Source organism: Moschus berezovskii, chromosome 15 (assembly GCF_049115385.1).
Source record: "Moschus berezovskii isolate FMDL1 chromosome 15, NW_MosBer_1.0, whole genome shotgun sequence".
Taxonomy (NCBI): domain Eukaryota; kingdom Metazoa; phylum Chordata; class Mammalia; order Artiodactyla; family Moschidae; genus Moschus; species Moschus berezovskii.
In genome coordinates, this window is record NC_142474.1 from 32,700,559 (window position 1) to 32,726,872 (window position 26,314).

The 26,314-nt window shown below is 38.9% G+C and overlaps 1 protein-coding gene across 2 annotated transcripts in view; it reads left to right on the forward strand.

Moving 5' to 3' along the window:
• The window catches only part of ATRN (attractin), a 201,269-nt gene that overhangs the window by 61,079 nt on the left and 113,876 nt on the right, over positions 1 to 26,314 (forward strand). For both annotated transcript variants that reach the window (XM_055432398.2, XM_055432403.2), the window contains exons 2-6: positions 1,448 to 1,531; positions 3,809 to 3,922; positions 11,530 to 11,658; positions 13,811 to 14,016; positions 15,188 to 15,356. In XM_055432398.2, coding sequence (XP_055288373.2) covers positions 1,448 to 1,531; positions 3,809 to 3,922; positions 11,530 to 11,658; positions 13,811 to 14,016; positions 15,188 to 15,356 — 702 coding nt within the window. The remainder of the gene's footprint in view (positions 1 to 1,447; positions 1,532 to 3,808; positions 3,923 to 11,529; positions 11,659 to 13,810; positions 14,017 to 15,187; positions 15,357 to 26,314) is intronic.

A 26,314-nucleotide genomic window follows, 5' to 3' on the forward strand; every position in this document is an offset into this window, starting at 1 on the left:
TGGAGACTCACTGGAGAGGGGGAACTAGGCTAAATGAACTAGAGAAAGCAGAAATGGTCATCAGAGTGCATGTCACCTTAAATGGAGATTTTGGTGGTAGAGCTTTTACTCCTAACAGCAGGTCTGAAAAGAGTTGGTAACTAAAGTAGGGTAGAGGAAAAGATTGTTAATGGTGAAGTTAAAATATGGAGTTGCTGGGCTTTGGGTGGAACATCTTTATTGTGGTTGAGTGGAGGGTAGTGAAGTAGATACTGATATTATGAGTAGGTGAAGAAGAGTAATTGTTGTGTCAGTAACAACAATTTTGAGGTGACTCAGAAAGTAAGGAAGCCAGATCCAGAAGAGAGCATCTGTTTCAGAAAAGCTGACATTGTTGATGGAATAGGGAGGAAAAGAGATCTGGAAACAGCAATTAGGAAAGATAGCATCCTTCTTATATATTAAAATTTTCTATATAGCAAAAGATAGTAGAAACAAAGTATAAAGAAAAAATAAACTGAGAAAATATATTTATAGTACATTTACCATACAAATGGGAGCTCCTTGATATGAAAAGAGCTCCTAAACATGATGCAAGGAGTGGACTCATTGGAAAAGACCTCGATGCTGGGAAAGATTGAGGGTAAGAGGAAAAGAGGGTGACAGAGAATGAGATGATTGGGTGGTATCATTGGCTCAATGGACTTGAGTTTGAGCAAACTCAGGGAGATAGTGAAGGACAGAGAAACCTGGCGTGCTGCAGTTCCTGGTGTTGCAAAGAGTCAGTCACAACTTAGTGACTGAACAACGATGACAACTTGGTAGCAAAATAGGTAAAGAATATGGAATCTTAATTTGCAAGGGAGAAAATGCAGATGAAAATACTCATATGTTAGCGTTAGTACCAGTAAAAATATTAATGAGATACTGGGATGTGCCTATCCTTGGCAAGACCTAAAAATATTGATAAACTTCAAGCTTGGCATGTATGTGGGGAGTAGGTGCTGATGTATACTGCTAATGGAATGCAGTGAATTGCCACTTCAGTTGTTGGGTGCTGTGGACTGATGTGCTTGCCCATCACAGTTATGCTGGCCACAGCATGTTTATTGTATTAACACATTTTTCTTGTAACTGTGTGGCCATATTTTTTAAAAACCAACTTATAAGTAACTTCTTGTGGCCATTTTTATAGTGCAAAATGTGATTTTCCCATCTTAGCTGGAAAATTTTTGGTGTTTTTGTTCATTTCTTTTGGTTTTCATATGTTTATATCCCCTTTTCTTAAGTATATGACTAGATTTTGTTTCATCCAGATTTGTGTAATCTGAGTGAAATAACTATCCAGTCATTTTCTTTTGGCCATAGTATGTATCAGTGTACCCACTTGGACTGTATTGAGAATTCAGAAGGATATTATTAATACATCAAATTTTGATGAGTTTGAACTTTGTTTATTTAATTACAGACTAACTGGATCTTCTGGATTTATAACAGATGGACCTGGAAATTATAAATACAAAACAAAATGCACATGGCTCATTGAAGGACAGTAAGTAATAATGACTTTTTTTTTCTTTTTTAAGATAGAGCTCATTGTGACAGTACTTTTCCAGCAAGTAAAATTAACAATTTATATCAACTTAAATTATTTTTTATTTGATAAACTTTTCTTTCACAAGTGAATTTGATTAGCTGAAGCTCCAATATTTTGGCCACGGGATGTGAAGAGCCATCTCATTGGAAAAGACCCTGATGCTGGAAAAGATTGAAGGCAAAATGAGAAGGGGACGCAAAGGATGAGATGGTTAGAAAGCATCACCGACTTGCGTGCTCAGTCACTTCAGTCATGTCCCACTCTGCAGCCCCATGGACCATGGCCCACCAGGCTCCTCTGTCCATGGGATTCTCCAAGCAAGAATACTGAAATGGGTTACTGTTTCCTTCTCCATCACCGACTTAATGGACATGAATTTGAGCAAACTCTGGGAGATAGTGGAGGACAGAGGAGCCTGGTGTGCTGCAGTCCATTGGGTCACAAAGAGTCAGACACAACTTAGCGACTGAACAACAACAAATTTTTTTTCTTTATCTTCAGTGTTAATTTTAAAATTTGTGTTGATTTGCAGATGAATTGTACATACCAGAAATTTGTATATTTTCGATTGTAATAGTTTGAAAACAGAATATTTTATTACGGTTGAGGTATGTAAAGAAAATTTCACTTGACTAGGTAGCAGGAAAGGCAGGAGATTTTGATAGCCCTTTTTATTTGTTTGTTGGTTAGCTTATTTATTCATTATTATTTTTAGTGATTTAATATATAGAAGTTTATTTCTTGCTAACCTAACAGTTCCATGGCAGGTGTTACTAGTCAGCAGGTACTGTCTTTCCATTAGTAGTAGGCCCCATGCTTTCCTTTTCATTTTCAACTCTACAGTTATTGTAAGAACCACCAACCATCCTCTTTTTACCTGGGCCACTGTAAAAGCCTTGAAATTGGCCTCCAGCTCCAGTTTTTACCTTTTCCCTTTGCGCACTTCTCACTCACTCCTTATCTCACTTGGCTTCTTCTGTTTGCTGTGTTTCACACATGCTGATTTTCTTCATGTTGCTTGGACATCAACTTCTGAAGTCTAAGACTTTAAGATTGTTGTTCTGTCTGAAATATTCTCTTCCACCTTTTCACATGGCTTACCTCTCACCATTTTAATCTTTTCCAAAACTTTCTGGGGGATGTTCCCACCACTTGTTGTACTACTGTTAATGCATCACATTCCTTTAATTTCTTTGTAGTATTCATCACCTTGTGAGTTAACTTGTTTATGTACTTATTTAGATGTTTGGTAGGGATGTTAGTTAGACACAAAATATGAGGTAGACGAAAGATTCAGGCTGGAGACTTATAGTTAGAAATCACCAAAATATAGATGGTGTTTATAGTACCAAGAACTTTTTGAGTAGAGTGTGCTAAAGCCAGGTTGGAGAATGAAGAGTGGGATGTGAAGAATTTGAGAAAAGCTAAGTCTTCTGTGGCATTTCAGAGGAGAAAGGGACAGGTGCATTAGTAGCTGGAAGGAGAGTTGGGATTTGAAGTTTTTTTGTTTTGTTGTTTTTTTATAAAATATGTGATACTTAAAGAGATTTAAGTATGGGTGTGGAAGTTTCAGAAGAGAGGGAGATCTTAAATATTTCAGAGATAGAAGGAAAAGTAGATAGGTGTCTATCTATTTTGGAAAACAGGAATTTGAGAAAATTTTGTCTGGGTGCTGAGCATAAGCAGATAGGTGGGACTGAGTGGTTTGAAATAGTACTTGAAAGTTAATTAGCAGGACTGCTGGCAGAATCAGAGCATCAGTACTGGAACCAGCCTACCCAGTGGTGTGACTTTTTCCAGCATGGCTTTGTTTTTTCTAGATTCAGTCTCAGTCAAAGCAGATAAACTTTTTTCTCTAGATTGGGGATTTTTCCAGGGAGTTCCACGAAAAGGCAGAGGGGCAGGTGAGTTTAGAGGATCGGCAGGTATGTTTGTGAAATGAGGTAGTATGGAGTCTTAAGTTGACTAAGAAGGGCTAATGGGTTGGTAAAGAATGGTGACTGTATAGATTGTAAGGCCCAAGATGCATAGACCATGTATATTTTGTTTACCATTGCATGTTTGGTGATCTTTTGCACATAGAAAGTACTAAGGAAATCTTTGACAAGTGAAGGAGTGCTGATTTTGTACTATTAATTTCTTTTCTCCATAGATTCTTTAAAAAACTGTTTTTTCTCATATGTTTGGGAGTGATGATGGTTAGTATAAATTACTTTTTTCTGTTCTTTTCAGGCCAAATAGGATAATGAGACTGCGTTTCAATCATTTTGCTACAGAGTGTAGTTGGGACCATTTATATGTTTATGACGGGGACTCAATTTATGCACCCCTAGTTGCTGCCTTTAGGTAAGCTCAGTCATATAAATACTAGTTAACCATTATTTGATTTCTGAATTCATGTATCTCCTAGACTGTATCCTTACTGGATTCACCCTTTTATCACTTACAACATTTTCATGGAAAGAGTACTAGTTATGGAATCCTATCAGTTATGTGCTAGTCCTGATTTTGTTGCCTGTAACTACTGGGTAACTTTGGGGGCCAAAATACTCTTTTTAGTTTCCTGATCTATAAAATTGTAATAGCAGTATCAAGTTTACCTACTTCTTATGGTGGTGGTGAAGTATACATCTGAAAATGTTTTGTAATATATTGACTAATAATATTTCTGTTAAAAAATTAAATTATGAATCATGTTTATTTTGATCCTTATTGTGTTCCTCTTTGCATAGGCATTCAGGAATTATTGGTTGTATTCATATGTAGTTTGTGTGATATGTAATTATGTAAATACCTTAATATGGGTGAGGAAAAAGTTTTGAAAGAATATACATAAATGAGCAGTGGTTATCTGTGGAGAATGAGAAACGTTCCAGTTATGTGTTGTGATTTTTTTTTTCAAAAAGTATATTCTGTGTTTATAGTTAAACAGTTTAACACCAAATATATAGGGTATTCTGAATTGTTTTGGCATTTTACTTTTTACCAACAGTCAATAGCTGTGTTATTTATCATATTTTTGACCACATGTGAATTCAAAACTGGTCTAGTTTTCTTCCTTTTACTCTACAGAGCATTTTTAAAATATGTTTTCTGAAATGCATATCCTTAGAGAGTCATAGTTGTCAGTTTTTCATCTACAACTGACTTTCTGGATTTCTTCCTCTCAAATATTTTGGTTCTCTGACTTTAAAACAAATCAGTTTAACAGTATTTTTTGTATTCCTCACGTGGGGCTGGTTGATGTCTCATGTGAGTGAGGAGATAACAGAAGGCGAGAAGCCAAACACGAGAAGGCAAAGGACAGATGAGGTCAGAGGACTAATGTACCCTTGTATTTCTCCACTCCCTTTGGCTTAGAAATCTCTCCAATATATCTTTGAACTGAGAACCAAGGTCATTTTCTGGGTTTCAGAGATTCACTTAGAGGACCAAAGAATAGGGTGGATAGGCTATGCTAGTAACTGTTAAAATATCATGGCCACATGTTGGACATATCTATCTTTATCCCAGAATTTGACTCATAACTTGTCTTATAGCAAGAAGCATGCCAAACTTTAACACAGGCACAAAAACTATTATATCTGTAGTATGATGCTATCATGATTATAGTATATGTTGAACATGTTGAAGGTTCACTTGGTAACTGCATTTGCTAATTGAAATTCATGGAGTCCTTTCTGTGTGCCAGGCACTTTGAATGAGCTTGCCAGTAGCTCTGTGGGAACATCTGCCAAGTGGGTATGCATAACCATATAGTTCACCTGACTGTGTATTTAATGAGCAGACATGTGAACCAGTAGCAGCAACAAATAAGCAGAAGGGTATAACTGTTTTAGTCATTGACTTTTGAGGGAAGCCAAAGTAAATGTACAGACAACAGGAGGATTTTTAAGTTTCTGTTAAAAAAAAAGGTTTATTTACTGACAGGTATAAATTAATTATTGATTGTTAAAATTGAAAGTTAAAATTTAACTTATGACATATTTGAGTGTGCATCTTCTAAAATCATAATGAGACAATGTATGTTTCAGTTCAGTTCAGTCACTCAGTCGTGTCCGACTCTCCAAATTAATTGAAATTTCCCTGAAACACAGAACCCTTGAAGCACTCACATACCAAAGAATGTGAAAATAACTGTTTAGTCATAAGACACTTACACAAAGATGGGATGCTGAAGAGTGCCGTTGGGTCAGGAGGACTTTGGGTAGAGGAATCAAAGCAGTGTAATGTGCTGTGGGCCCAGAGTAGAGTGAGCTTGGTGGCAGATTGTTCAGCCAAATAAAGAAAAGGAGACCCACACAGGATGCAGAAGATGTGGATTTCTAATCTGAGTTCGTCCTGGGTCTCTTCATGAGTCTGAACAGGTCATTTAAGTGCTCTGCTCCTCAGCTTCTGAAGCCTAAACTGAAGGTGTTGTACTGTGTTTTCGCAGGGTGTATTGCAAACCATTAAGTTTAGTTGGATACTGAACTGGTTGATCACATTTATCTTTTATATGTTGAAGTTCTGAATAAAGTTTGTTTAACAAACAGAGTTCCACTACTCGGCAAATTTGAGAACCGCTGGAGCAACTCTCATCCAGTTGTACAACATTATGATTTTGTGGTGCATTCACTTCAACAAATGTGTAAGTGCAGCGCCTGTGTGGAACACCTGCCAGCTCTGCTCATATCTTTTGGGAGGGAGACGCAGAGGTGGTAGTGGTGATGCTGCAGGGAGAATAGTTTTCCTCTCTGAGAACATTCTTATTCCTTTTAGAAGTTTTTGTTGTTGTTTTTAAAAAAGTCAAATATTGATGAGGCAGTTATTTAGACTGTGATGAAGAACTGTTAGAGAAAGTCTTGTGAAAGCGTGAGTCAGTCTTTGTGTCCAACATTGTTGAAATCATGGTCAGACTGTGGCAAGTCAAACCTCTTTTGTGATTGTAGATCTCCTTCACCAGTCAGAAGTATAGATGTTGTCTGGCCCCATCCTCTGGCTCCTATCCCTGACTTTAAGAATCTGGCTTACCTTCCACATCTGCCTGTCCTCGAGTGTAGTGTTTTACAAGCAGATGGGTGTGTCAGACTGAGGATTCCTGGGACTTCCCTGGGGGTCCAGTGGTTAAGAATCTGCCTTCCAATGCAGGGGATCTGGGTTTGATCCCTGGTCAGGAAACTGAGATCTCACATGCCTCGGGGAAGCTAAACCTGCACACCACGACTAGAAAGAAGCCCGTGTGCTGCAACAAAGAGCCCAAGTGCAGCAACTAAGACCTGACACAGCCAAAAGTAAATAAACTAATAAATATTAAAAAAAAAAAAAAACTGAGGATTACTAGTAAACTTACACAGTGTAGTTGGCAAAGTCAGGTTGTGCCCCAGGTGTGTTTAGAGAGTCCATGTCTGTCTGGGACAGTTATGTTGAATTAAGACAGTATCTTTAGTTCAGCGATTTTAAAAAATGGTCTGAACAGTGATACTCTGTGTTTAAAACATAAGATTATGAAGAACCCCAGTTCTTGATTCTCAAGTTGAACTGCTGGCTGCAGCCTAATCTGAGTCTGTGTTTATTCACCTGCCTAGGGGCAGGGGACAGGGAGGTGGAGGCAGCTCTGGTTCACAGTTGAATGGCCCACCTGCATCATCACTTTCTCACCCACCCACTTTCTATTGCCTTGCACACTGGGTTGATGTTTGTATTCCTTTTTTCTGTAAAAGTTTATTTTTGTCACGAAAGTGAAAGTTGCTCAGTCGTGTCCAATTCTTTGCTGTATAGTCCATGGCATTCTCCAGGCCAGAATATTGGAGTGGGTAGCCTTTCCCTTCTCCAGGGGATTTTCCCAACCCAGGGATTGAACCCAGGTCTCCCACATTGCAGGTGGATTCTTTATCAGCTGAGCCACAAGGGAAGCCCAAGAATACTGGAGTGGGTAGCCTGTCCCTTCTCCAGAGAGATCTTCTTGACCAGGAATCAAACTGGGGTCTCCTGCATTGCAGGCGGATTCTTTACCAACTGAGATATCAGGGAAGCCCCTATTTTTTTGGTCATAAACCAATTTTATTTTCACATTGGGAGAAAGCACATTCCGAAACTGTCACAGTTTCAAGTTGTTGAAGTGAAGAGAAGTAAATGCCTGAGTCTCTCTGACAGTAGGGAAGCTGATCCGCTTCAATCAGCAGTGTGGTCATCTAGTCCCTCTCCTTCTGTGGCTCTCCATCCTTTCTCCCGCCACCCATTCAGTCATTCGTTCTATACATGTCCCCACCATATAAATAATAAGAACTAGAAGCCATCTCTTACTGGGCACCTACTAGTGTGAGACGCTATTTAAACACTTCACTTGCTTTAACAGTTTGATTCTCATTACTTGGTTGTAAGGTAGATAGAATTTCTTTCATTGTGCTTTTGAGGAAGCTAAGGCTCAGAGATGTTAATAACATGCCTAGGCTTTTGGAACAAGAATTGGAGTTCACATCTCTGTGATATTAAAATTCATGCTAGAATAACAGAGAGTGTCCAACTTGTGACTGAAGCCCCCAGTCTTTTCCTGTGCCAGTGTTTGTTATGCCAAGGTTGCTTTTGACTTGCCTTTTTCTGGGTGACCTTACTCTTTCAAGTACGTTTTAGAGTTCTGGTGTATAAATCTGATGAAAGCATGGTGATAGCTGAAACCTTCATTTAGGTCTGTGATCAAATGTCAGTTCTTCCAAGAGTCCTTCCCTAAATGCACTTTCTAAAGGAGCACTTTCTGTTCTTTTACTGTTTTATTTCCATTTATAGCCTTTACCTCTGCCTGACATTACATATACACACCTGTGGGCCAGGTGTTCTGTTCTGTTCTGTTCAGTCGCTCAGTCGTGTCTGACTCTTTGTGACTCCGTGGACTGTAGCCTACCAGGCTTCTCCATCCATGGGATTCTCCAGGCAAGAATACTGGAGTGGGTTACCATTTCCTTCTCCAGGGGATTTTCCCGACCCAGGGATCGAACCCGGGTCTCCCACATTGGAGGCAGACACGTTAACCTCTGAGCCACCAGGGAAGCCCTGGGGCCAGGTATAGGGGACTGATTATTTCGGTTTATTTATTCTTTCTCTGAGAGGTGAACTCCAGTAAGGGCAGAGACGTCTTCACTGTACCTAGAAGTGGCTTACTTGTAGTAAGTATTTAGTATTTGTCAGTTGAATACATAGTAGAAAATGCTTCACTATTTTGCAACCCCTGGAGCACCTTCAGAATCATTGGGTTTCTAGAGTTCTGCCTTCATATTAAAAACTTGTTGGATGAACATCCTATCCCTTCTTCCCCCTCACACCCTGCTTATATGCTCTTCCACTCATTTTATATGCACTTATATAAATACACATAAATGTACACATACACTAGGCCTATTGTCTTAATACTTGTTTTTTTCTTCCCCCTACTCATCAGAATGGCTTGATGAGTGCCTTGTTAATCCTAGAGACCTCCATGTATGTAATGACTCATTCATCCAGCTCCTGAATGACTATTTATGTGGTTTCAACCTGTTCTCATTCTGAATAGTGCTATAGTGAGGATTCTTATATATTTGTCTTTGTGTACATGAGCAAGTGTTTCTTCTACTAAGAAATAGAATCGTTAGGTCATAATGAATGAGCATTTAAGACAGTCGTAGGCCCCAAAATGTGTGCTCTAGGAAAGAAAAGAAGCCAACATGTCTGGGGTCGAGTGGGTGAAAGGAAGAAAGTACAGATCTTCTTTAGCTTATGATGGGATTACATCCTGATAAACCCATCGTAGGCTGAAAATATTTTAATTCATTTAATACACCTCACCTACTGAACAGCATAGCTTAGCCTCTCTCACTTTAAATATGCTAAGAACACTTACATTATCCTGTAGTTGGGAAAGTCATCTAACACAAAGCCTATTTTGTAATTAATGTTGACTATCTCATGTAATTTATTGATACTGTACTGAAAGTGAAAAGCAGAATGGTTGTCTGGGTACAGAGTCATTGTACATGGTTGTTTACTCTTGTGATCATGTGGCTGACTGAGGGCTGCAGCTCTATGCTGGTGCCTAGCATTGTGAGAGAGTATCATACAGCATATCCACTAGCCTGGGAGAAAGTAAAAATTCAAAATTCTAAGTACAGTTTCTACTGAAAATGAGTTCCTTTTGTACCATTGTAAGTCATAAAATTATAGTCAAAAGATTTTAAATCGAACCATCCGTAAGTTGGGGACCATCTGTAATAGATGAGATGTTTGTTCATGGGATGGGGTTGTGTATGTGGAACAGATTACACAGGGCCTGATAAGGAGTTAGGCTTTTTCTGAATGAGATTATGGCTTTACTGAATGATAACTGGGCAAAAGATATGAGCATATGAAGAAAAGCAAAAGATGGAAAGTAAACATAGGAAAAATCAAACTCGGGAGCATAAGAGAAGCTCAAAACCATAGTTAAAAAGATCACTTTCTTATATTAAACTAGCCAAGCTAAATATGCAGATGACACCACACTTATGGCAGAAAGTGAAGAAGAACTAAAGAGCCTCTTGATGAAAGTGAAAGAGAAGAGTGAAGAAGTTGGCTTAAAGCTCAGTATTCAGAAAACTAAGATCATGGCATCCAGTCCCATCACTTCATGGCAAATAGATGGGGAAACAGTGGCTGACTTTATTTTTCTGGGCTCCAAAATCACTGCAGATGGTGATTGCAGCCATGAAGTGAAAAGACAGTTACTCCTTGGAAGGAAAGTTATGACCAACCTAGACAGCATATTAAAAAGCAGAGACACTACTTTGCCAACAAAGGTCCATCTAGTCAAGGCTTTGGTTTTTCCAGTGGTCATGTATGGATGTGAGAGTTGGACTGTGAAGAAAGCTGAGCACCAAAGAATTGATGCTTTTGAGCTGTGGTGTCGGAGAAGACTCTTGAGAGTCCCTTGGACTGCAAGGAGATCCAACCAGTCCATCCTAAAGGAGATCAATCCTGGGTGTTCATTGGAAGGACTAATGTTGAAGCTGAAACTCCAGTACTTTGGCCACCTGATGTGAAGAGCTGACTCATTTGAAAAGACCCTGATGCTGGAAAAGATTGAGGGCAGGAGGAGAAGGGGACAACAGAGGATGAGATGGTTGGATGGTATCACCAACTCAATGGACATGGGTTTGGGTGGACTCCAGGAGTTGGTGATGGACAGGGAGGCCTGGCGTGCTGCGGTTTATGGGGTCACAAAGAGTTGGACACGACTGAGCGACTGAACTGAACTGAACTGAGCTGAATCCTCCTTGTTTCAGGACAAGGTGTCTTGGTGGGATTTCAAGTCAGCATGTCTCTTCTGGAAAGCAAGTTGGTATATGGATTGAGAGCCTTAAAACCATCATTTAGACCCTTGGACTCAGTAGTTCTTTCTCTTTACAAAGACCCAACAGATACTGTTGTGTGCTGAGCTCTGAGTAAGGTTCTAAAAGCTCTGAAGGAGTTAGAGACATAGAAAGACTATGGACTGTTACTTAGAAAAATAGAATATAAGGTGTAATATGGCATTAGTTAGGCAAATAAAATACATCAGAATGCTAATAGTATTGGGATTATGGGTGTTTGTGTATCAGACTTTTATTTCTATTTTTACTTTTCATGTCTTTAGTGGTATATGTTTGGCATCCATCAGCTAATAGCATTTGTTACATTCTGTGATTATAGAGGTTAACTCAGTTTTTGAGAGGAATATTATAAAAAATTTTACTAAAAAAAGAATAGGGTCACTGATTTCAAATCTCATTTGAAACACCCTAGAATAGAGGAGAGCCTAGCAAAAGATTCAGATCTGTTCCTGTGCATTTATCATAGGATTTACCTTTCTTCCTAGAAGTGATTTTTCAAATTATAAGAGTGAAATCCGGTTGAATTTGTGTCCATCACCATATGACGTGTCTCTTCTCGTGCTTCCCTTCATAAGACATGTGTTTTCATTTCAGCGGCCTCATTGTTCCTGAGAGAGACGGCAATGAGACTGTCCCAGAGGTTGTTGCCACATCAGGTTATGCCCTGCTGCATTTTTTTAGTGATGCTGCTTATAACTTGACTGGATTTAATATCACTTACAAGTAAGATATTTAAGTTTAATATTTGTGATTTTTTTCAGAAGACTGTATACTCTGTTTTAACAATAATAATGACTAACATATATTGAAGGTTTATAGTGTGCCAGGCATCGTGCTAGCAGTTTGCATGAATTTTCTCATTTAAAGTTCTTTAAAAACTCAGATACAGGCACTGTTTTTCTGCTTCTTTTATAAATGAAGAAACTGGCAGGAAAAGGTAAAGTAAATTGTCAAAGTTGTGGGACTGCAGTTGCAACCCAAGTCTTGCTGCTGTTGAGTTTCTCCTGAAAAAGACGGGCGTATCCATTCCTGCTAATGGATAAAAACATTGGAGGAGTTGGCTAAGTGCCATTTAACAAACATTAGTAGTTTTCATGTACTAAGAGGTTGGCCCATTGATGACAAAGGAAATGTAGACCACAGACTCTGAGCAGCTTTTTTTTGTTGTGGTAGGAGAGAGGCTCACTCTTGTCTTTTCCTTTTTTTCCTTCTAATGTTTATTTTCATAAGTAGTTAAATTCATAAAATTCCATAAGCAGTGGGGTCTGTGATAAGAATTTCTGTGACCCACAAAACCTAAAATACATATTATTTGGCCTTTTGCATAATATATTTGACAACTCCTGGTATAGCTAATGACCCCCCTGTGTAACCTTTATACTAGGTTCTTTTTCTTGCACGTTTTCTCAGGATCTCAGTAAACTTTTAAGACTGTTTAAAGCTGTCCTTATCTTGATTAGTATGGTGATTCAGTTTTTTAAGTATCCAAGGTTTGTGACTTGGCAACCTGGGCAGCTCATCACAAGCCTGGGCTTGAAAAGTAGGCATGTGCGTTTATTGTGTTAAATTATAACATAGATTATGAAAATACTGAATACAGACACTTTAAAAATTTTATTATAGATGGATTATGAACTGACATTTGGGTGTTGGCGTGAATGTTACACCCAGACAGTAAAGAATCTGCCCACATTGCCAGAGACCCAGGTTCAATCCCAGGGTTGGGAAGATCCCCTGGAGAAGGGAATGGCAACCCACTCCAGTATTCTTACCTGGAGGATCCCAGGGATAGAGGAGCCTAGTGGTCTATAGTCCATGGGGTTGCAGAGAGTCAGACATGACTGAGTGACTAACATTTTCACTTTCTTCATGAATGTTAATTGGGCTTCTCTGGTAGCTCAGCTGGTTAAGAATCCACTTGCAATGCAAGAGACCTGGTTCGGTTCCTGGGTTGGGAAGATCCCCTAGAGAAGGAATAGGCTACCCATTCCAGTATTCTTGGGCTTCCCTGGTGGCTCAGACGGTGAAGAATCAGCCTGCAATGCAGGAGACCTGGGTTCGATCCCTGGGTTGGGAAGATCTCCTGGCAGAGGGCATGGCAACCCACTCCAGTACTCTTGCCTGGAGAATCCGCATGGACAGAGGAACCTGATGTCCATGGGGTCACAAAGAGTCAGACACGGCTGAGTGACTGAGCCCAGCACAGCACAGCATATGAATGTTAATTAGCTTGTTTTTGTAATTGATTCCTGATTTTCTGACATGCTTTGCTAAAAAAATTTTTTTAATTCCTTACACCCTTATAGTATCTTCTAATCCTGTTATCTCCCCTTTTAAAAATCTGAATTTTGTCTTTTCAAAGTGTTGTCAATGTAATTAAGTCACATTGCTATGCAACACTTTATGATTAAATTCATGTATTAAGTTAAACTGCCCTTCTCTTTTCTCCTATCTGAGATAGGCAGGTAAGCTTACTAATAAATTTACAATACACCAATCTGTGCAATAATCTTAAACAAATTCTGTAAATTTTCAGAGACAATCCAGAGGAATGAGGATGGTAGTGTATTGTTTGTTTTTTCCTTTTCTTGTCCAGACTTGTAAGCATGCATTTGGCAGTTTTATAATGCTCATCGTTTGTGGGCTAGCTTGTCTCTCTTTATGAGAATCCAACAGGTTTAATTTTATTTTATTACTTGCCTAGCTCTGCAGAGTTAAGTGACCCCATTTAGGCTGAATGGTAAGTACTGAAATTTTACTTGTGAGTGAACTGGCTAGATAGTGAGATTTCTTAAGCCTTATGTAGGAGGAAGTTCTGCTAAATTAATCAGAGTGTTGCTTTGTGTTGATTTAATTTCCCTCCACTATTTTATAGTTTTGACATGTGTCCGAATAATTGCTCAGGCCGAGGAGAATGTAAGATCAGTAATAGCAGCAACACTGTTCAATGTGAATGTTCTGAAAACTGGAAAGGTGAAGCATGTGACATTCCTCACTGTGTAAATAACTGTGGTTTTCCTCATCGAGGCATCTGCAATTCAAGTGATGTCAGAGGATGCTCCTGCTTCCCAGAGTGGCAGGGTAGGAATGTCTTTCTTTCCATTATTTTTTTTTTCTTTGAATTCACAAAATGTTTCTAGCTTAATAAATCATAGATTCACTTTGTTCCTCGTATCTGTAACATTTGTATTAATCAAATATCAGGAGGCTTTTAAGTTTTCCTATCTCTTTATTCAACTTCTTACAAATCTTTGAATTTCATAAAGGTATGGTTGTGGTCTCTATATAGAGTTTTGAAACACTTTAATATTCTTCACAGTTCATTCATGAATTTAGAGAACTTGGTCTCAGCCATAAGACATAACAGAGACCCAAGCCGAGCTGTGGGACAGGAGCTGACAATAATGGTCTCGCCACAGAAACTTGCAATAAATTCACAGAAAATTGGAGTTTATTATGCAGTAGAATCCTAAAGTAGTCAGTTAGTGTAGATAAAGATTATTAAACAACCTCTTTGGCAAATTCTTCAAGGGGTAGGTGATTAACAGCTGTTACTGATTTAGTTATTTATTTTTTATATATTTACTCCTTTCTCAGAACACTTTTATTTTGAATTTCCAGAAATATGCTTGTTTAAATGCTTTAGCTTATTCAGTTTGACTTACATTGAGGAGTTAAACAATTGAAGAATTTGACTAACTTCCAATTTGCTGGAACAGAAGCCAGACCTCTCAGAAATGGAGTTTCTTGATTTTCCAGGAAATGGATAGTTTATAACAGAACTACTCTTTACATTTTAGCTCTGTAAAGTTTTTCATTTGAATTAATAATTCCTTTGTCCACTCTTTCCTCTGAGAGCTACTTAGCAAGTACATTACTAAAAAATCCTAACCTGGATATGGTCAGGTCTTCAGTAGAAAGTGTGTGATTTTAAATTTTATTAGAGATTATCCTTGGTCACTAGCTTTCAGTAAATTGAAAGTCCAAATTAAAGGGGTTTGTCTGATATTTAGATTCTAAAGGAAAGACTATAAGTATTCTTTAGGTATTTGTTGTGTTTAGATGATTAAAAGTTGAAATGCCGTAATTTTCTGTTTTTGGCCATGCTGCACGGCATGTGGGATCTTAGTTCCCTAACCTGTGCCCACTGCAGTGGAAGGGTGGAGCCCTAACATCAGGACCACCAGGGAGTTCACGAAACGCAGTAATTTGAAAGCTGCATTTGTAAAGCTGATTTGTTATGTTTTGTTAGGTCCTGGATGTTCAATTCCTGTACCAGCTAACCAGTCATTTTGGACACGAGAGGAATATTCTGACCTAAAGCTCCCCAGAGCCTCTCACAAAGCTGTGGTCAATGGAAATATAATGTGGATTGTTGGCGGATATATGTTCAACCACTCAGATTACAACATGGTTCTAGCGTAAGTTGTTTTAAACATTTTTATAAGAAGCTTAGTTTTCCATTTTGAAGATAGTTTAAATAGAGATAAGTAAAAAGGAAAGAAATCATCATTAATTGCATTCCTGAAGAAAATCTCAGTTAGTATTTTGGCAGTTGTATTCTAGACTTAGTTTTTGAAAAAGGGAGTCCAGAAGAATACATTGTTGTAATAAGGAATAATTCATCTTTTCCATATACCATCTCATAATTTGCTTCAGGTACATGTAGTAAATTCTTGATAAATAAGGGATTGTCTTACCTTTTAATTTAATTAGCATTTCTGTAGGTTAAGTGACTTGAATTTATAATTTACTAGCGGGAAATTATGTCATTCTCTAGTATTTCCCAAGGTTCAAGGTCTGTTTACTGGTTCCATGCTGCTCATCCTGAAGGGAGAATATATTTTCACAGTGGAATTAGCTATGGAGATTGACTTTGATTAGAAATTTATAGTTACTTGGGCTGATTCTGCACCCTGGAAACTTTTCCTAAACATTTATTACTGATGATTGTTGTAAAAAAACATCATCTATTCTTTAAGGAATTCTGGAAATATGACAGTGGTAGTATAGTTTCTTAATCCCTCAAACATAGTCATTAAAAATTAAAACACAGAGGGCTTCCCTGATGGCTCAGTGGTGAAGAAACCACCTACCAATGCAGGAGACACGGGTTCAGTCCCTGATCCAGGAAGCTCCCACATGCCACAGAACAGCTAAGCCTGTGTGCCACAACTCCTGAGCCTGTGCTCTACAGTTGTGGAGCCCAGGAGCCACAACTACTGAAGCTTGCACACCATAGAGACTGTGCTCTGCAAAAAGAGAAGCCACTGCAATGAGAAGCCCATGCACTGGAAGTAAAAAGTAGCCCCCATTCCCTGCAACTAGAGAAAAGCCTGTGCAGTAGCAGAGTTCCACCACAGCCAAAAGTAAGTAAATAAATAAAATTTAAAAATTAAAACACAAAACAACTAAGACACAGGGGCAGCATCTGTAGCAAACTTGGTCAAAAGGCATCTACTCAAATGGGTGGAGTTAAACCATTGACAGCTATAAGACCAATGTGCTGTCAGTATCTTTGTAACAGTAAGCAGAGGGGAGCAGTGGGCCCACCAACAGTAAACCTAAAAACACACTGGGAAACTCAGCAAACTTCTTTGAGAACAGCAACTGTAATTGGGAAGATGTTGCATGTTCTAGTGGGAGAATGAGCTCAAGGGATCTGTAGTAGGATCTGAAGAGGCTGAAGCGGATTCTGACTTATTAACTCTCAAAATGAACTAGTCAAAGACTCTTTGTAGGAGAAAGCCCCAAACTGAGGAAACACTGCTGGAAATAGAATTCACATCAAACAGGACAGAGACAGCCTAGGAAAAGTTCAGAAACATCCAGATCACAGTCTGGGAAGGGAACAGAGCCAGGAGATCTCAGCAAGTACGGTGCAGGATAGTTGGACAGTATGCTACAACAGAAGAGGAGCTAGTGAGCTGAGAAATTAAGAAAAACTAGCTAAAAACTAAAACTTCTCCTATAAGAGTGCAGGAAAAAGTAATTTTACTTAAAGTTCAGCAACAGAAAAATATCAAGGTCAAATCTCATGGAAAGTTATTACAGAAAAGAGAATAAGTAAAATAGCACCTCTTCAAACATATAAGCCTAATAGAAAAATATATTCACAAAACTGATAAATATTATAACTTAGTATTCCAAAATAAGCTAAAATACAGGAAAATTATAAAAGACGTTAAAGAACAATATAACCAGAACTAGAACATTTCAGAAAGGAGATGATAGAAGTTAGGAAAGAATTTTAAAATAATTTCAGAATTAAAGACAAACTTAGAAGGAACACGCAGAGTAAACACAGCAGGTAACTCTTTCAAAAATAGAATATGAAAAAGGAAATTTTTTAAAATCACAAATAAATGAACATCGTTTTGCCCTGTTCTTTGTATGGTAAGTACAGTTAAAAGCCCTGACATATATAAAACAACATGCAAAACAAACATAAGAAAACTCTGAAGAAGGCAATCTTACCCAATAACCAAAGAATGACATAATGGTCAGTTCCATGGATTTTCCTTTTGTTTCATATTTTCTCAGACTTGATGTTGAAAAAGTCAACAGTCTGGAAATGTTAATAGGTACAAGCTGAAAAAACCCAAGAAAACCCTGTTTTCTCTAGCATGAGGACCAGGAAAGGGGCAGGTTAGCAAGACAGAAAACTTTTAGATAATAACCATTCTGCTGCTGCTGCTGCTGCTGCTGCTGCTAAGTCACTTCAGTCGTGTCCGACTCTGTGTGACCCCATAGACGGCCATTCTACCCTATCCAAACACCATAGAAAGAACTATGGCCTCACCCATATCCCTGCCTGGAAAGTATAAGTGTAGAGTCTAAATTTCCACTTAATGCTAGGAGATAGTGAGGTGCTCCAACCATCCCCCTCCTTCCTACCAAGGTAGAGTTAAAAAAGGCCAGTTAGAGAGCTGGGACTTTCTGCACAAACAGGCATTAATGAGGTCTCCCTGACTCCTGTGACATCAGTGGAGTCATTGTGGGGATTTCTACCCTGGCCTGGCAGCAATAGCAAGAATGAGTGGACCTTCTGTCTCTCCCCTGGGGTGGTGTCAGAGGAGGCCTGATGTAACGGGAGATTTAAATAAGATCCAAAGTCTTATGTCATCATACCCCAGATGTTCAGATTTCAGTTGAAAGTCATTTGACATGCGAAGAGTCAGGAAAATCTCAACTTGAAAGAAAAGACAATCAAGAGATACGAATACCAAGGTGACACATATTTTAGACTTATCTGACAAAGATTTTAAAGCAGCCATTATATAAAATGCTTCAACAATTCTCTCATCAGTAGAAAGGAGAGGACAGAGGAAAGAATCAGTGAACTTGAAGGTAGAACAGTAGAAATTCCTTAATCTGAACAACACACAGAAAATAGAACATTTGAAAAAATGAACAGAATTGCAGAGACCTGTGGATTGTAACAAAATATCTTAACATTTCTGTCACCAGAGGAGCCCTGGAAGGAGAGGAGGAACTGGGTGTGTCTGAAAAAGTATTTGAAGAAGTAACAGTTGCCCAAGTTTGGCAAAAGATGTGAATGTACAGATGGAGAAGGAAATGGCAACCCACTCCAGTATTCTTGCCTGGAACACTCCTTGGACAGAGGAGCCTGGCGGGCTACAGTCCATGGGGTCGCAGAGTTGGCCATGACTCAGCAACTAAGCACATGAATGTACAGATTCAAGAGATTGGGTAAATGCCAATAATTCCTGACTCTTACAGGAGTTTATGCTCATTAATTCTTCCACATTCCCTCTCTCATACTCCTGCTCAGCTGTCATATTATCTTTTCATTTTTTAGATGTCTGCCACATTTTCTCCTATTTTCCTTCTGAGCTAGTGGCCTTGTTTTCCATTTCAGCTTTGAGAGATAAAGATTACCTTACTTGTCCCCCTCCCCTTTCGGTCATACTCAGCTTTATCTCTTCTTGTGATATCTATGAATACATTCCGTGCTATTTTTTTTATGATTATTGTTTGTTGTTGTTTAGTCACTAAGTCATGTTTGACTCTTTGCAACCTCGTGGACTCTAGCAGGCAAGGTTCCTCTGTCCTCCACTATCTCCCGGAGTTTGCTCAAATTCACGTCCATTGAGTCAGTGATGCTATCTAACCATCTCATCCTCTGCTGCCCCCTTCTCCTTTTGCCTTCAATCTTTCCCAGCCTTAGGATCTTTTCCAATGAGTCAGATCTTTGCATCAATTGGCCAGAGTATTGGAGCTTCAACTTCAGCATCAGTCCTTCCAATGAATATTCATAGTTGATTTCCTTACGAAAGGAGGTTTGTAACATTGTACAGGAGGCAGTGACCAAAATCATCCCAAAGAAAACGAAATGCAAGAAGGCAAAGTGGTTGTCTAAGGAGGCTTTACAAATAGCTGAGGAAAGAAGAGAAGCAAAAGACAAGGGAGAATGGGAAATATATACCCAACTGAATGTGGAGTTCCAGAGATTACCAAGGAGAGATAAGAAGGCTTTCTTAAATGAACAATGCAACGAATAGAGGAAAACAATATAGTGGAAAAGACCAGAGTTCTCTTCAAGAAAATTGGAGATATCAAAGGAACATTTCATGTAAGGATGGGCACAATAAAGGACAGAAATGGTATGGACCTAACAGAAACAGAAGTGATTAAGAAGAGGTGGCAAGAATTCTGTATAAGAAAGATCTTAATGAGGTGGATAATCACGATGGTGTGGTCACTCACCTAGAGCTGGACAACTTAGAGTATGAAGTCAAGGGGGCCTTCAGTTCAGTTCAGTTGCTCAGTCGTGTAGGGAAGCATTATTACAAAAAAAAAAAAGCTAGTGGAGGTGATGGAATTCCAGCTCAGCTATTTAAAATCCTAAAAGGTGATGCTGTTAAAGTGCTGCACTCAATTTGTCAGCAAATTTGGAAAATTCAGCAGTGACTACAGGACTGGAAAAGGTCAGTTTTCATTCTAATCCCAAAGAAGGGCAATGCCAAAGAATGTTCGAACTGTCATACAATTAGGCTCATTTCACATGCTTGCAAGGTTAGGCTCAAAATCCTTCAAGCTAGGCATCAACAGTATGTGAACCAAGAACTTCCAGGTTAACAAGATGAGTTTAAAGAAAGGCAGGGGAACCAGAGATCAAATTGCTGACATTCGTTGGATCATAGAGAAAGCAAGGGAATTCCAGAAAAAAGTCTACTTTTGCTTCATTGACTATGCTAACGCCTTTGACTGTGTGAATCACAACAAATTGTGAAAAATTCTCAAAGAGATGAGAGTACCAGACCACCTTACCAGTCACCTGAGAAACCTGTATGTCAGTCAAGAAGCAATAGTTAGAACCATACGTGGAACAACTGACTGGTTCAAAATTGGGAAAGGAGTATGACAAGGCTGTATATTGTCACCCTGTTTATTTAACTTCTGTGCAGAGTATATCATGTGAAATCCTGAGCTGGAGAATCACAAACTGTAATCAAGATTGCTGGAAGAAATGACAACCTCAGATATGCAGATGATACCACTCTAGTGGTAGAAAGTGAAGAGAAACTAAAGAGCCTCTTGATGAGGGTGAAAAAGGAGAGTGAAAAAGTTGGCTTGAAACTCAACATTAAAAAAAACTAAGATCATGGCATTTGTTCCCATCACCCCATGGCAAATACAAGGGGGGAAAAGTGGAAGCAGTGATAGATACTATATTTGGGGTTCCAAAATCACTGTAGACAGTGATTGCAGCCATGACATTAAAAGACATTTGCTCCTTGGAAAGAAGACTATGACAGACCTAGCCATTACATTAAAAGACACTTGCTCCTTGGCAGGAAGGATATGACGAACCTCTGTGTTAAAAAGCAGAGGCATCATTTGCCGACAAAAGTCCATAGAGTCAAAGCTGTGGTTCTTCCATTGGTCATGTATGGATGTGGAAGTTGGACCATAAAGAAGACTGAATGCCAAAAAATTGATGCTTTCGAATTTTGGTGCTAGAGAAGACTCTTGAGAGTTCCTTGGACTGCAAAGAGATCAAACCAGTCAATCTGAAAGGAGGTCAATCCTAAATATTCATTGGGAAGGACTGTTGCTGAAGCTCAAATCCTTTGGCCACTTGATGCAAAGAGCTGACTCACTGGAAAAGGCTCTGATGCTAGGAAAGATTGAAGGTAAAAGAAAAGGGCAGCAGAAGACGAGATGTTTAGATAGCTTCATCGACTCAATGGACATGAGTTTAAGCAAACTCCGGGAGACAGTGAAGGACAGAGAAATTTGCAGTCTGTGGGGGTCACAAAGATTCAGACACGACTTAGCAGCTGAACCACAACAATAGCATCTTTGCCCATTTTTCTGTCTTCTGTTTCTTTCCAGTGGACAGTTTCTGTTTTGACCATGATGAAAATGTTCAGTGTTTGCACTGTCATGTCTCACTGTTATGTCACTATCCACATGTTTTTGAGCACTTGAAATGTGGCTAGTGTGACTAAGGAGTGGATTTTAAAATTTCAGGTCTTAGTCCTTGGCTTACTTGATCTTTCACCAATATTTAATATGACTAGTCTCTCCCTCTTTTAAACAGTTTCTTCACTTTGCTTTCAGAACTGTACATTTCCTTGACGTTTTATTTTCCTAACTGCTCATTCCTTCTCGACCTCCTTAGCTGGTTCCTCTTCAGCTGACTAACTTCTGAATGATGATGTACATCAGGGCTCAGCCCTCTTGGTCCTCTTTGGTGAGTGTGTGTATTTATTCTCTCAATGATCTCATGTTATATCTTGGCCTTTTTGCTGGTGACTTGAAAGTTTATATCTGCATCCTAGATTTGCCTCCTGTTCCCATAGCTCTACCCCTTTATTTGACCTCTCAGTCTTTGGCTACCCAGTAGGCATCTTAAATTCCTTGCGTCCCAAAGTGATCTTTCCTCCAAACCTTTTCTTGCCCCAGATGTCTCTATCTCAGTAAATGACCACTCTATTCTATTTGCTTAAGCCCCCAAATTTTGTAGTTATCCTTGAGTTCTTATTTTTTCACACTCCATATCAGTATATGTTTAATTATCTCTTGCTGTATAAATTGCCACAAATTTAGAATATTAAAACAACACACATCGTTACCTCATAGTGTCTGCTGGTTAGCGGTCTAGGCATGGCTTAAATGCGGTCAAGGTGTTCCCTGGCCTGTGTTCTAATTTAGGAGTTCAACTGGGGAGGAATCCACTTCTAAGCTCATTCAAGTTGTTGGCAGAATCCATTTCCTGGTGGTTGTAAGACTAAGGGCCCTGACTTCTTCCTGTTTGTCAACTGGAGGTCACTTCATAGTTCCTGGAGGCTGCCCAGATTTCCTTATCACTAGGGTTTTCCCAGTAGTAAAATGAAGTAAGGCTGCTTACCAGGCCACAAGGAGAGTCTTTTGACTGAGCCTGCTAGCGGGATAGAGGTTCATGAAAATGACATCTCATCATCTTTGCCATATTCTGTTGGTTAGAAGCAAATCATGGATCCTGCTCACATGAACATGGGGATCATGAGGCCCACCCTAGTGTCTGTCTGCCACAGTATGTCAGCAGGTCTTGTTAGTCCTACCCTTAAAATCTATCCCTAATCTAACCACTTCTTACTACTTCTAGTACTGCCACCCTGACAAGTAAAGGTAAAGATAGAAAAATGATCGTCCCTTCCATTTTTTACTAGATATTATGAAAGTCCTATATTCTACCATTTATGTGATTTTTAGTACCTCTGCCTGACATCATCTTCACTTGAAGCAAGAAATCTGGGAGTTGTTTTGATATTTCCTCTCCTTCACCTCCTTTTAATGTTAATCTCTTATCCAGCCTATCAGTTCTGTCACCAGATACATGCATATTCATTCTTTTCTCTCCAAGACCAGCTTGTCAGTGTCTCATCTAGGCTTCAGCAGTATGTTCCTATCAAGTCTTTCTGCTTTCATTCATTCCTCTTAATCCATTTTCTAAATATCAACTAGAATGCTTTTTTAAGGGTATACATTTTATCATTTATGTCCTTCTTAAAACCTTTCAGTGGCTTCCCGTGGGATTTAATGATCCTACCTGATGTGACCACTGCTTACCTCCTGATACCCAGTTTGTTCCTCTCCTGCCACCACCAACTCTCCTTCCTTATCTAAAACTCCTTATTTACGGTTGCTGTTCCCTCTATCTAGACTGTTCCTGCCATTGTACCTCAGGGCTAGTTTCTTTTACCCTTTACATACCCTGTCAGTTAACTGTGCCATGAGATCCTGCCTGATAAGCCAGTTCAGACAGGTGCTCCTTGTTTTCTTTCATATTTCTCATTGCCTTTAGAGCAGTGTTGATGATTTTTAATTCTACTTTAATTCTACTCATATGCCCATTGTTGTACTTGCCCGTTTTCTGCCTTTTCTACTATGTGTTCTCCAAGATTAGAGACCTTGATTATTCACTAAGTTTGGCTTAGTGCATAGAATGTGCTCAAATAATTATTTGTCAAGTGAATGAGAGATTAAATGAATTATCTGTTTCCTTCATAAATATTTGTTCTTAGAAATATTTTTGTCACCTGTTACTATTATTTGACTGGTAAACCTCATGAGCCACATTTATTTTTTAATTTTAATTTAATTTATTATTTTGAGGATATTAAATAGTTTATTGCTTACAGATTATAATGGATGATTATAATTTGTAAGCAACACAAGCTTCATCCCCATCTATAGCTTTATCTGGTACCATAATTGAACTTAGATGTATTGCATAGGATATACCAGCAGTTATGTTAATAACCAAAAACCTCCATGACTTTGCTTGGGTGACTTTGTAACAATGAATTCCAGGTCACAACACAGTAACTGTCAGTTCAGCTACACCAAGGTTTCTGAAGACAATGGCTTCTCTACCCAAGCAGGTTGTGGATAAATTTCAAATGGAACCTAGCATCACCCTGAAATAATTCTAGCTTCATACCATTGGGGTTGTTTACCAAAATGGCTTAAGAGAAGACTAACTTTGCACAGCACATTTTTTAATAAAAAAGACACATTTATTCAGCATTATGATCAAACTATTAAATTTAGCAATCAACAGCATGGGTGCAAAAAAAAACCCCAAAACCCAACTATATTAAAACCCTTTGTTGGAATGCTTTATGCTTTCCATGGAACAGAAATTGAAATAACCTATTACACAGTCACAAATACGGACCTCAGGTTTTTCACCCATACACATGAGTGTTGTCTAAAACATATCTTCTTTGTAGCAGCTGGGTCCTGCCACCACTGTACTTGACTGAGTTCACAAATTTGTTATAACCTGTAGCTTCCCTGTCACTTCTCTGGCTCTCTTCTTCTGCTAAGCTTTGTTTCCTGGCAGTAATTAAAACCTTCTGCAACCTTGTGCCACTGCCATAGCTACTGCTGCTGTTGGAACCACCATATCATTTTAGTTTCATGGTTTGGCTAAGTATTGGCCTCCAGCATAGGGGCCAGAACTTCTGCCTCCAGTTTCCTCCTTTCATGGGTCCAAAACTTGAAGATTGATTATTGTAATTGCCAAAATCATTACAGCCTCCACGACCTCCAAAATTGCTTCCATCATTACCAAATCCATTATAACTGTCCCCACATCCATCATATCTACCACCACCATGAGGTGCCACAGAGCCAGCTTGACCACTGAAGGTTCCTCCACAACCAAAGTTGTCATTCCCAGTACCAAAGTTTCCAGAGCCACTTCAGCCTCTTTTGGTTGATGACGCACTGGCCATCTCTTGCTTAGGTAAGACTTTCTTTACTTCACAGCTCTGGCCATTCACTGTGTGGTATTTCTGAACAGCAGACTTGTCTATGGAGTCGTGGTCATCATAGGTTACAAAAGCAAAAGCTTCTCTTTTGCCACTGCCTCAGTCAGTCATGACCCGTTTTCCTCTACTGTTGAGATAATCTCTTAGATAATGTTCTTCAGTGTCTTTGTTAATGCCACCAGCAAAAATCTTTTTCATAGTTAAATGGGCACCAGGACTTTGAAAATCTTCTCTTGAGTTCCACAGATGTGGAACCAAAGTTCCCTCTTTGGTTACACATCTCTTCCATCCACTTTGTTGCCTTGCGTTCATGGCTGCATCCACCTCCTCCACAATGACATATGTGATGAACATGCAGCCTCTGGAGCACTTGGTGTTTGGATCCCCCATTACCACACAGTCTGTGGGCATTCCCTGTTGCCCAGAATGACTCCTCAGACTCACATCTGTTTTTTTTTTTTTCAAAACTCAAACCTGTGATGAAGAGCTTCCATAATTTTCCAGTTCTTTGGGAGACTCTTGATTTAGACATGACTGCAATGGAGGAGGGAGACTTTAACAGTGCCTACTTGGCATTGTCCATGGGCTGAAAGGAGTAATCTAATGAATATATCTCCACACTTATTCTTTAGATTTTTAACATGTTTTCTACTTGTAGTTGATCAAAACATGATTTTACAGCTTTATGTATTTTGTATAGTTACTAATAGAGTTTCAAATAAATTTTTACTGACTCATGAAAAGTAAATATAGTGACACCTTTTAGAATAAATATTTCTGGAACTTTAGATCATAAATTTGATCATCATCGATACTCTTAGATAAGTATATTTCAGGAATTACCCTCACTCTGTTTTCTCTGCGAAGCTGTTAACCCAAAATTTTGTTACATTAAAAAACAGTTCCTATTTTATGTCACCCAAGGGTCCTCTTGCAAAACAAATGGCCTTGCTCTTCTGGTTTAAGATTTCCCATTGAAACGTCATCACTGAATTTCCTTTCCTTGAGCAAAAAGTGTTTATTGTTGTTGCTGTTTTTTAAGTTAAAAAGAATAGAAATTGAGCGACTAGGTAAGGAGTATCACCTGATCTGTTAAACTTAATACAGGCACATAGGAACAGTAAGACCGACTCCTTTACCCTGCAGAAACCATATGAGTGAAATTCTGGGAGATAACACTAATAGCCCCAAATCTAGAAAGAAGCAAACTGAAGATTTTCTTTCTTTCTTTTTTTTAACCCTTTTAACTGAATAGTAAAAGAAGTAGTTGATGAGAAGGATCAGGTAAAGAGTGGGGAAATTGATCAAGTGGCTGACCCTACCCAGAAGTCAGAACTTCTGTGTAATTTGGATATCCCAAAATTTGATCTCTGAGGAAGGACACTTAAACAAAATCTCAGAGGCAAGTAGACTTTGGATATATTATTCTAATAGACTGAACACACCACCCAGCATTTCTTTAGACTTTCAGAGAAGGGGATAGAACATAAAATGCCAACTCTCACACTAAAACTAGGATGGAAAGATTAACTTGTCTTAGATACAGTGGGAAAAGGAAAAATCACACATATTTTGGGAATGTAATATCT